Below are 10,400 nucleotides of genomic sequence, written 5' to 3' on the forward strand. Positions count from 1 at the left end.
TGTGCTTATTAGCTATTTGTATGTGTTATATAAAAAATGTCTATACAGCCCCTCCACCAATCCATTTTTTAACAAGTTATTTTATTTTATTTTATTTTTTGCCTTTCTGTTGTTGAGAGGTAGATATTGTATTTATATATTCTGGTCTCCCATTCTGGAGTTTTCTTTTTTTTTTTTCCTCATACATGCTTTGATGCACAAAATTGTTTTTGTTGTTGTTGGTTGGTTTTGTTTTGAGGATGTCTAATTTACTTAGTTTTATTTCATTACTCACGCTTTCGATGTTCTAAGAATCTTATTGTCACAGCCAAGGTCATGAAAACTTAGTCCTAAATTTTTTTTTAAGAGTTTTATTTTTTTAGCCCTAATATTTAGGTTATTAATTAACTTAATTTTTTACCTGGTGTGAGATAGAGCCAATTTAATTCTTATTCATTTGAGTATCTAGTTTTCCCAGGACTATTTTTTGCATAGAATGTCTTCACACACTGAATTGATTTGGCATTCTCATTGAAAATCAACTGAGTCTATGTGTATGGTTGATTTTGTGGGCTTTCACTCTGTTCCACACATCTATGGCAAATCACATCTTTTGGTAATATCACACCTTTTGATACTATAACTATTAGAAGGCTCTATTAGAATATAACTTTAAATATAAACAAATTAATTTGTTCAGATCAAATGATGGAAAACTTTATAGTGTACTAACACTAATCAAAAGAAAGTGACTATACTAGAAAAAGTAAATTTCCAAGTAACTCTCTTATCAGAGATAAAGAGTGACTTTTTATAATTAAAAGAAGTCATTTTATCTTAGACCTCACAATCACAAAAATTTAATACACTTTCTTTAGTACCTTCAAAATACATGCAAAAAAACTGATAGAACTGTAGTGATACATACATAAAATCATAACTAAAAATATCAGTAGTTGATATGACAAGCAGAGAAAAAATAATAATTGGTATAACAAGCAGAAAAAAAAATCAATAAGAATATAAATAGATCACAAACACTATTAAACACCTTGATATAATTAACATTACTAGAACAGTTCCCCCCCAAAGAGCCAAGCACAAATTATTTTCAAGTGCCGGGATACTACTTACCAAGATAAAATATATTCTGCCCTATAAAACATCTTATCAATGAATGATTCAAATTATACAAAAGTTCTGTTGACAAAAATTGAATAATAGAAAGATAACTGAAAAACCCCAAAATGTGAAGTCTAAGTAACAGATTTCTCAATAACATATATTGACCTAAAACAATTAGACTGCCAGATATTTATCCAATGAAAATGGGTTTATTGATGGTCAGCAAATAATTATGATTTGGGATCTATAAAGAACCATATGCCAGGTCCCACAAAGCAAGGGAAGGAAAACATTTTTATGTACATTAAAAAAAAGGAATTTTGGTCAGGCTATAGTAAATGAAGAGTCTATGGCTTTTTATTGGCTTAATCTGCCAAGAAAGAAGAGCACTGCTTCTTCCTGTTGGATTCTACTCTTGCTCCAAGAGATGAGCACTCCCCCTTCTAGTCTCCTGACTCTATTTAATTAAGGTTTCCATTTATTATCATTATTTTTTACATTTCCCCTTTTTATTGAGATTCTCTAAAGCACTGCTGATCAAGAGTCAGGTTTCCCAGTTTCAGCAGTTTTTTGTACCTCAAATGCCAGGAAGGATCTTTCCTGGTACATTGTTTTATGTTAGAGGGAAAGTATGCAGATTAGATAAATATTCACAGCTCATTCAGGTAACAAGAAAGATTAGAGGAAAAATACTTAGGCCACTTCTGGTGTAAAGTCCATAGGTTATCAAGATCATAGATATTAGACATCATCTGAACCATAATATCATCATCAAAGGTTTGGTGACAAACATCAACAGCCCAGGTTCAGATAGCTATAGAAAGTTGTCTCATATGATGTCATCTGCTTCAGTTCCTAGAAGTCTTTAGTTTCAGGTTATCAGATGAGGGGTAGGAATAATAAAAATTAATTATTATTTATTATTTTATTTAATAATTATTAAATTATTATTTCAATAATTTATTAATTATTCCTTAGAATATATGCCTAAGGAAAATGACAAGCACTTGAGTGGTTTGTTTTTCCAGGTAAAAGTGATTTTAAAAGACAGAAGTAACAAAAGGCTGCTTCTTACCATTAGTCACAGTCCTCTAGGTAAAGGGAAAAAATGCCGACATAATTTTGATTGTGTGGTTAGAGTCAACGTTAAAACTGTAAAAGCATTGTTAGATTTGATTTGACTATAAAGCTACTCTTAAAGTTTTAATAGAGAATGTCATGGCTTACTGATTAATGCATATGAATCCTATCAATCTCCAGAAATATGTATATGTTTTCTTCTAAAGATAGATACTGCATTTATTTTGTGAATGGTTTCAGTAATCCTGGGTGACTTTAAAAGTGGGATCACACATTAAATTAATATTTAAAGTCAATTTAATAAGAGTAAATTAATAACTTATTAATAATAAAAGTTAATGTTTTAGTTTTTGTTGTCTTTGGTAATATTAAATTTAAGTTGTGCCGCAAATGAAATACAACATCCAATTGAACAAAAACACTCAAAAGACTGCTCTTGGATGAACTCTTGAAAAGACATAATTAAAATTCATTTTGCATATCTTCCAGTATCTAAGAAAAGAGAGCATTTAAGTACTTAAGGTGTTACAAGAAACAGATTCTTCAAATATATCATATTTAGATGTGCCTTGTGCCACCTTACATTAATTCCTTCAAGAAAGATTTTTCTGAATCTTCAATCCCTGTGCCTTGCTGATATATACCCTATCGTTCCCATTTCCAATCTCTGAAAATATGTGTTCTAATCCATTTAATGATATTATAAAATTGTGCAGTCATTTTTCTTTTATCATATTGTGAGCTTACCATCAGAAAATTAGTCCCTAGACTCTTATTAAACAATTGGTCTTGTGTTCTATTTCATTATTTTTATGAGATTAGTTTCTGCCACAACTAATTTAGAAACATTAATCAATAATGCCTTAAATGCCTCAGAGTCATAGTGGAAATATGTTTTTATAAGAAAACAAAATGTACTTGTGAGAATATTCATCAAATTCCTTTATAATAGCTGACTTTCAAAACTTGTTTCTACTGAATGCCTGAAATTCAACTACTTTTGCAAAGTATCAACCAAAATGATAAATGCATTCTATATTCCACAAATAAAGAGGTCTTTGGAGGAGAAGTGGCCTATTTAGGTAAAAGCGTTCCTAAATATGTTAAACATATGTAGATAAACCAAAGTATCCACCCCTCTTCCACTTCCCTGGTGGCTCAGTAGTAAAGAACTCACCTTCCAGCACAAGAAACATGGGTTTGATACTTGGGTCAGAAGAGCCCCTGGAGAAGGAAATGGAAACCCACACCAATATTCTTGCCTGAGGAATCTCACTGACAGAGGAACCCGGTGGGCTACAGTTTGTGGGATCACAAGAGTCCTACATGACTTTGCGACCAAACTAACAATGTCTTTCCCTCACACACACAAAGCACACCTAGTTTACTGCTGCTGCTGCTGCTAAGTCGCTTCAGTCGTGTCCGACTCTGTGCGACCCCATAGACGGCAGCCCACCAGGCTCCCTTGTCCCTGGGATTCTCCAGGCAAGAATACTGGAGTGGGTTGCCATTTCCTTCTCCAATGCATGAAAGTAAAAAGTGAAAGGGAAGTCGCTCAGTCGTGTCCAACTCTTCGCCACCCCATGGACTGCAGCCTACCAGGCTCCTCCGTCCATGGGATTTTCCAGGCAAGAGTACTGGAGTGGGGTGCCATCGCCTTCTCCATACACCTTGTTTAACCTGATTCAAAATCCACCTGTTAGAATTCTGAACATTCAATTTTCTCATAACAAAATTTTCATGCTTTAATATAAGTACTTTTTTCAGGTTCTTTCATTTCATATGCCTCCAGAAAGACAGAAGTATAGTGATATAGTGAGGGCACATATTGCCTATAGATTTTCCTGAAGAGTAAGGAAAAGAGAACTGAAATTAAAGGGAACAACTTTTAACAACTCATTTAATAGAAATCATTCTTAAAGAAATCAGATACATTAAAAAATTTATTGATGAGCCCTCCCAAGATCTTTTTAAAATTTTATATTTAAATGTATTTATTTTATTCAGAGGAAACCAAGGCATATATAATAAACTAATTTTTCCCCACTGAAATGCTATGTCATTTTCAAATAGATGGATATGGAGTTTCACTCAGTCTCCATAGTTAAAAATGAAAGGATTTCCAATGGAATGTTTCCCTGCTGTAATGAATAAATGCAACTTATTCAGAAGAATAAATACTCAATACCAATAGGAAAAGGAAAGGATTTAAGACCAAAAATTTTGTTCTTTTAGTATCTGCAAGACCTTTTGATATAAGGAACATTTAGAAAGATGATCAGTCTACAGTAGACTGAAAGTTACTATTTCAGTTATATCCATGCCTTCAAGAACTAAGGAAACAACCCTATTTTGAGCTGAAAGCATGACTCACATGTGCACGAATCTGCTTTGTCTTCACACCATAGATAATAGGATTGAGGGCAGGTGGAATAACCACATAGAGATTCGCAACAAGGATGTGAATGTAAGGTGGAATTTTTTGGCCAAAACGGTGGGTGAGGAAGGAGAATAGAGAAGGTGTATAAAAAACAAACATAACCCCTACATGGGACCCGCACGTATTCAGGGCTTTATGGCGAGCATCTCGAGATGGGAGGCGGAAAACTGCATGGAGGATGTAGGCATAAGAAATTCCAACCAGTGCCACATCCAAAATGAGGAAAGAAGCCACAAAAAGTCCATAAATGGCATTAATCCGAATGCTGGCACAGGCCAACTTGACAATTCCCATGTGCTCACAGTAGGAGTGGGCAATAATTGGAGCCCCACAGAAGGGCAGGCGATGGGTTAGGTAGAGAATGGGAAACATGAGTAGAACTGGGCGCATTATAATACCAATGCCAATGCCTGCTAGTACTCGCGGCGTCAGGATGGTTGTGTAGTGGAGTGGTGCACAGATAGCCACGTAGCGGTCAAAAGCCATCGCCAGCAGAACTGCCGACTCCATTCCTGTAAAGGTGTGTATCAGGAACATCTGAGCCACACAGGCTGAGAAACTAACCTCATGTGCATCAAACCAGAATATCCCCAGCATCCGGGGCACTGCAGATGTGGAGAGGGCCAGATCTATGGCTGATAAGATGACTAGAAAGTAGAACATGGGATCCCGCAGAGTGTGGTCAGACCAGATAATCAGCAAAATGGTAGCATTGCCCAGCAGAGCCATTAAGTAAATGAAGCAAAAAGGCAGGGAGATCCAGACATGGACATCCTCAAGCCCTGGGATGCCTACAAGGAAAAAGGTGTCTGGGTGGAAAGTGGAAGTGTTGGTGTGGAGCATCTTGGCATCAATGAGAAGACAGAGTTGACCATCTCTGGAAGTGAAAATAAGAGTGATAAAAACTCACACCAGTAGGTTTAATTTTTATCTCTATTTGTATTATTAAAGTTAATGCTAAAACTTACATACAAAAGCAGGTATTGTCACAGACAGACTATTTTTCAGTGGAAGGAAAATTAACTTTATGAAAGACTTTATCTGAATATTAGGCAGTAATATCTTATGCTCATTTGCTCAAACCTCACACAAGACATAGAATTCATTAATGGAACATGAAGGAGTTTATGTTTATATTGAGATTTTAGTCTTTTTGAAGACAAAGTATACCTTAATTAAACATATCAACACCAAATCACAGAACATCAGATACAGTTACCTGCACATAAACCATATATATATATGGGAACAGAGTTGCACCAAGATATACAGAGCGATGCATATCAAGCAGTATTTCTGAAACCAGTTTATTCAATATCAATATTTACACTGAATACCATATCCTAATTGAAGAAATATGCTTCATTTAGGTATCTTTTCATAGTTATCCATAAACCCCAATGACACACTGTAATATACCACAGATACAGAAAAAAGGTATACAAAGATATACAAGTTGTACTGTACATTGAGTATGAAGACAGTTGCACAAAATGAGGAAACGTTACAGCCTGAAATAACCTCCAGGAAACATATGTGTCTCTTTGATATTAATAGTCTGATGGGATACATAGACTAAAGACTCTCCAGGGTTTCTACTGGCTGCCATAATGCTAAGAATATCTCAAAATATCTAAAATCTTTACACTTCCTTGTCATGTGTTGGGGAGAGTTTGAGGGCGAGCAGTGAAAAGTTTGTTGAAAGGAGATGATTTCAGAGAATAAAAACACCTTTCTAATCAAGCTGATGAAATCTGTACTCCTAACTTACCACACTGTAGTTATGGTTTTCCATCCTTTCTCTCTTCCTCACCTTGTCTGTCTTTCACTCTCTTTCTTTTCTGTCATCTCTTTTTTCCTTCTTTTCTTCCATCTTCTTTTCTTCTTCCCTTTTTCTTTCTCTCCTCTTTCTTTCTGGAACAAAAAACAAGAAGAGATTGTACAGTACTAATGAAGAAAAGAAGGGGGCTGAGGAGTGTGGGAAGAAAGGGGTGGAGGAAGGAAAAGAGAAGCTTAAAGAAGGGAAAGAAGAAAACAAAAATGGAAGTAAAAAGGAAGGAAGAAAGGATGGGATAAAGAAAAGAAGGAAGGGAGGAAGGAAGAGGAATCTCAGGTTAATCAACTCTTGATTAAAGTGAGAGACAGAAGTCTAAATTTTGGGAAGTGTTTTAATAATGTTATGACTAAAATAGAGAATCCCCAGCCAGTAAATCCTTCTAGACTGTATTTAATCTCCATCTTCAGATTTCTTACTTCTCTGCTTCCCTCTTGGTAATAAGCTTTATAAACTAGCACTTAACTCTGGGTCTATGATGATCTTATTTTTAAATTATTATAATACACAAATTGCCCAAATACACAGTTATCCCTGGCAGTAGAGATGATCATTTATACCATAATTTAAGTTCCCTTTATAGGTGATTAGTTAAAAATTTAAATTGTCTCAGCATGACCCGCTGAAAAACTATTTCTGTCAGAAAATCTTTCTGCAGTGGTGATACAGAGCTTAATAAATTCAACTGTAGCTCATTCCTTCACTGTTGAACAGTAGTCTCTAGTAACTATCCATCTCCATCACACATTTCAAAGGCAACCTACCTTCAGGAGGAATAGGGCTAGAGAGCTCCAATACACCTATGAAAGAGCATATAGTTTTATACTACCTGTACTTAGGATCTTTGGGGTCATGTCTGAAAGCAAAGCCAACTCATATCCCCTATGGGAATCAAGATTAACAATGCAGAGTCTCCTGGGGAAAATTCCATTATCTGTACCTGGGGCAAAGGGACTGATGTGGAGGCAGACGTAGTCTTTAGTCCACACCTTTCCCTCAATGCAAGCATATATTGTTAACAGGAAGTCAGAGACACAAAACTAATACCATCAAAACCTATGCATATGAAGTGAACAGAATCTCTTACTGGCTGAATTTTGCAACACTATTTTATTAAATATAAAAATGCAGTTTAGAGCATCAATCACTGACACATGTATCTTCCTTTCCCACATCCATGTCTTAGCACTCATCAATAATTTATTGACATATCATGATTTTTATATAAGACAAAGTCTTTAAATTTTTTTCCCATGCAGTGCTAGTCTTACTGGGTGTAAGATAATAAAAAATAAATAACATAAAAATTATAAAAGGAATGTATTTAGATAAATGAAATGAATGGGAACTAAAGAAAGAAAAGATATGTTATTCTAACATTTTAAAGTCATAAGTCAAAATTTATTTTTAACATAATGAGAGCATAAAGATAAAAGTATAATATTTAATCATAGAAATTAAATGGGCATTTAATGGGTCCATAGAAATTTAATGGGCCCATTAAAACTGGGCATTCAATCATGAAAGGAAGACTTCAATATCCCTATGGAGAGAATTTTTTTAGTTCCTAAAAAGCTACATAGAAACTGAAATCTTGATTACATTTTGGGCAGCTGATCCTGTTCTTCACTGAGCTTATTGTTATACAAGATAGTACATTTTATTACACTGAAGTAAATTTATACTATGATTTTTTTTTTATTTGTAATGATGAGACATCCTAACCAGGATGATAACTGTAAACATGTTTAAGACAGTTATTACCTATTGTTGCTATTACTTGTCACAAATAATTTGCCAATTTATATTCAATTTTGCATGAATAAATTCATTGGATTGGAAAGCTTTGCTAACTTACTTGCTCCCTCCTTTCATAATTAAATGTTACTCTTTTCTTCTCAATACAACATATCCTTTACCCAGCCTGTTTCAGTAGTTTCTGGAATAATAACTTATATCAATACATATATTTGATAACAACTTTCTTGTATTATGCTATGACTGATAAATAAGGAATAAGTTCTTTCATTCTTTCTTAGATTGATTCATTCAGCAGACATTTATTGAGTAGCTTGTGAGTCACTTAATAGGTAAGTAGCATTAAATTTCATATGATCTGGAAGTAGAGGGGATGATAGGCAGTCATTGCAAGATATTAAGTTGAGAGAGAACCCTGAATAAATGAACAATAAATGAAAAAAGTAAGCATTATTCTACTTTAAATAGTGTAAAAGAAATTTCCCTAGGGTTTGTTAATATATAGAAATTCATTCCCATGGAAACCAGTGTTTTTCTTTTTCTGAAATAAGATTTCATTTGAGTAGTATATTTTAAAATATAAATGTCAGAAAATTGGTGTAATATTAGTATTTAGTTGTTGGGGAAGGGAGGGCAAGTCAGTAAGTCTTATAAAGTAGGTATATTTGGATTGCAGAGGAGTTTATTAAGGACTAGGCATACCTCTACAAAATGATGACTAAGAATAATGTTAAATGTAATAACAAAACTGAAACTGGGAGAGATTTTTGGCATAGAGTATGTAGCAAAAGTGCAAATGTCATATGCTGATGGCTAGAAACAGTAAGATGGTAGTATCAGAGGGAAAAATGAAAATGTTTCAGATAATTCTGAAATAAAAGGGCTTCTCTGGTGCCTCAGTGGTATAGAGTCTGCCTACCAATTCAGGAGACGCAGGTTCAATCCCTAGATTAGGACGATTAGCTGGAGAAGAAATGGAAACCACTCCAGTATTCCTGTCTGGGAAATCCCATGGATAGAGGCCGGCTATTGTCCATGGGGTCATAAAAAGGCAGACACAACTTAGTGATTAAACACAACAACAAATGAAATCAAATCAGCTGATCTGGAAGATTGAAAGTGCCCGGTGATAAAGGTACTTCAGTGATAGAGTCATCAGATTGATGATATAAGAAATTAGGACACAAGAAATTAGAAAGAGGAGCATATGATTAAAAGTAACAGATATAAATGAAATGACAGAAGATTGTGGAGATAACTTTCCTCACATTATATATGGATAAAGAGAAAAATAAATTATGTAATTATTTCCAAATTGCACATTTCTATTTTAAAGACTAAGAGGTAAGACTAAACATAGATATAAAAAATATAAATTAAATTTATGGATAATATATATTAAATTTGACACGAATTGTACTTTAGTTGTGTCACTACAGCTTCAGGGTATTTTGTATAAGGCTAATATTAAAATAAAAACCCATAAACATCTCTAATAGAAATATTGTTGTCAAGGGTGAGCATCAATAACAAAAGATGATAACACAAATGATAATGATGATAATGCTGTTGTAGTGGTTTAACCATCCAATCATGTCCAACTCTTTTGCAACCTCATGGACTGTAGCCAGTTAGGTCCCACTGTCCATGGGATTTCCCAGGCAAGAATACTGGAGTGGGTTGCCATTTTATTTCTCTCGGAGATCTTCCCGATTCAGGGATCAAACTCACATCTCCTGCATTGGCGGGTGGATTCTTCACCACTGAGCCACCAAGGAAGTCTGATGATAATGTTAATGACTAATACTTATTTTTATTTACTATAAAAAACATGCAGGTACTATATTGCATAAACATTATGCAATGTAATTAAGTCTTCATGCTTAACCTTTGAAATAAAACTATGGCAATGCTTATAAATAAGGAAACTGAGGATCATTGAAATATGTATATTAAAGACAGAACTAGGACCAAACAAGTTCTGTCTGTTAATGAAAAAACGAAACAGATAGAATTAAGAATGTGAATGTAGTCAACCACTCTAGGCTGTAGATGGTTTCTTTACTTACATTTATTGCATAGTTTGGTTTATGAAACCTAAATATATCTGTGATAAACTCTACACAAACATTTATAATGAAGCTTTTATAGGCATTCATTTCCCTAGTTCAATTTTATGTGCAA

General features: G+C 34.2%; 1 protein-coding gene across 1 annotated transcript; it reads right to left on the minus strand.

Moving 5' to 3' along the window:
* Nucleotides 1-4,531: 4,531 nt before the first annotated feature.
* On the minus strand, nt 4,532-5,467 carry LOC120876659 (olfactory receptor 52J3-like). Its single transcript, XM_040258631.1, has one exon. The coding sequence runs from the start codon at nt 5,465-5,467 to the stop codon at nt 4,532-4,534; it is 936 nt and encodes a 311-aa protein (XP_040114565.1).
* Nucleotides 5,468-10,400: the final 4,933 nt, after the last annotated feature.

Source organism: Oryx dammah, unplaced genomic scaffold (assembly GCF_014754425.2).
Source record: "Oryx dammah isolate SB20612 unplaced genomic scaffold, SCBI_Odam_1.1 HiC_scaffold_17, whole genome shotgun sequence".
Taxonomy (NCBI): Eukaryota; Metazoa; Chordata; class Mammalia; order Artiodactyla; family Bovidae; genus Oryx; species Oryx dammah.

Bases quoted from the DNA above. Each gene is read 5' to 3' on its own strand.
- LOC120876659 (XM_040258631.1), bottom strand. From the start codon at position 5,467: ATGCTCCACACCAACACTTCCACTTTCCACCCAGACACCTTTTTCCTT.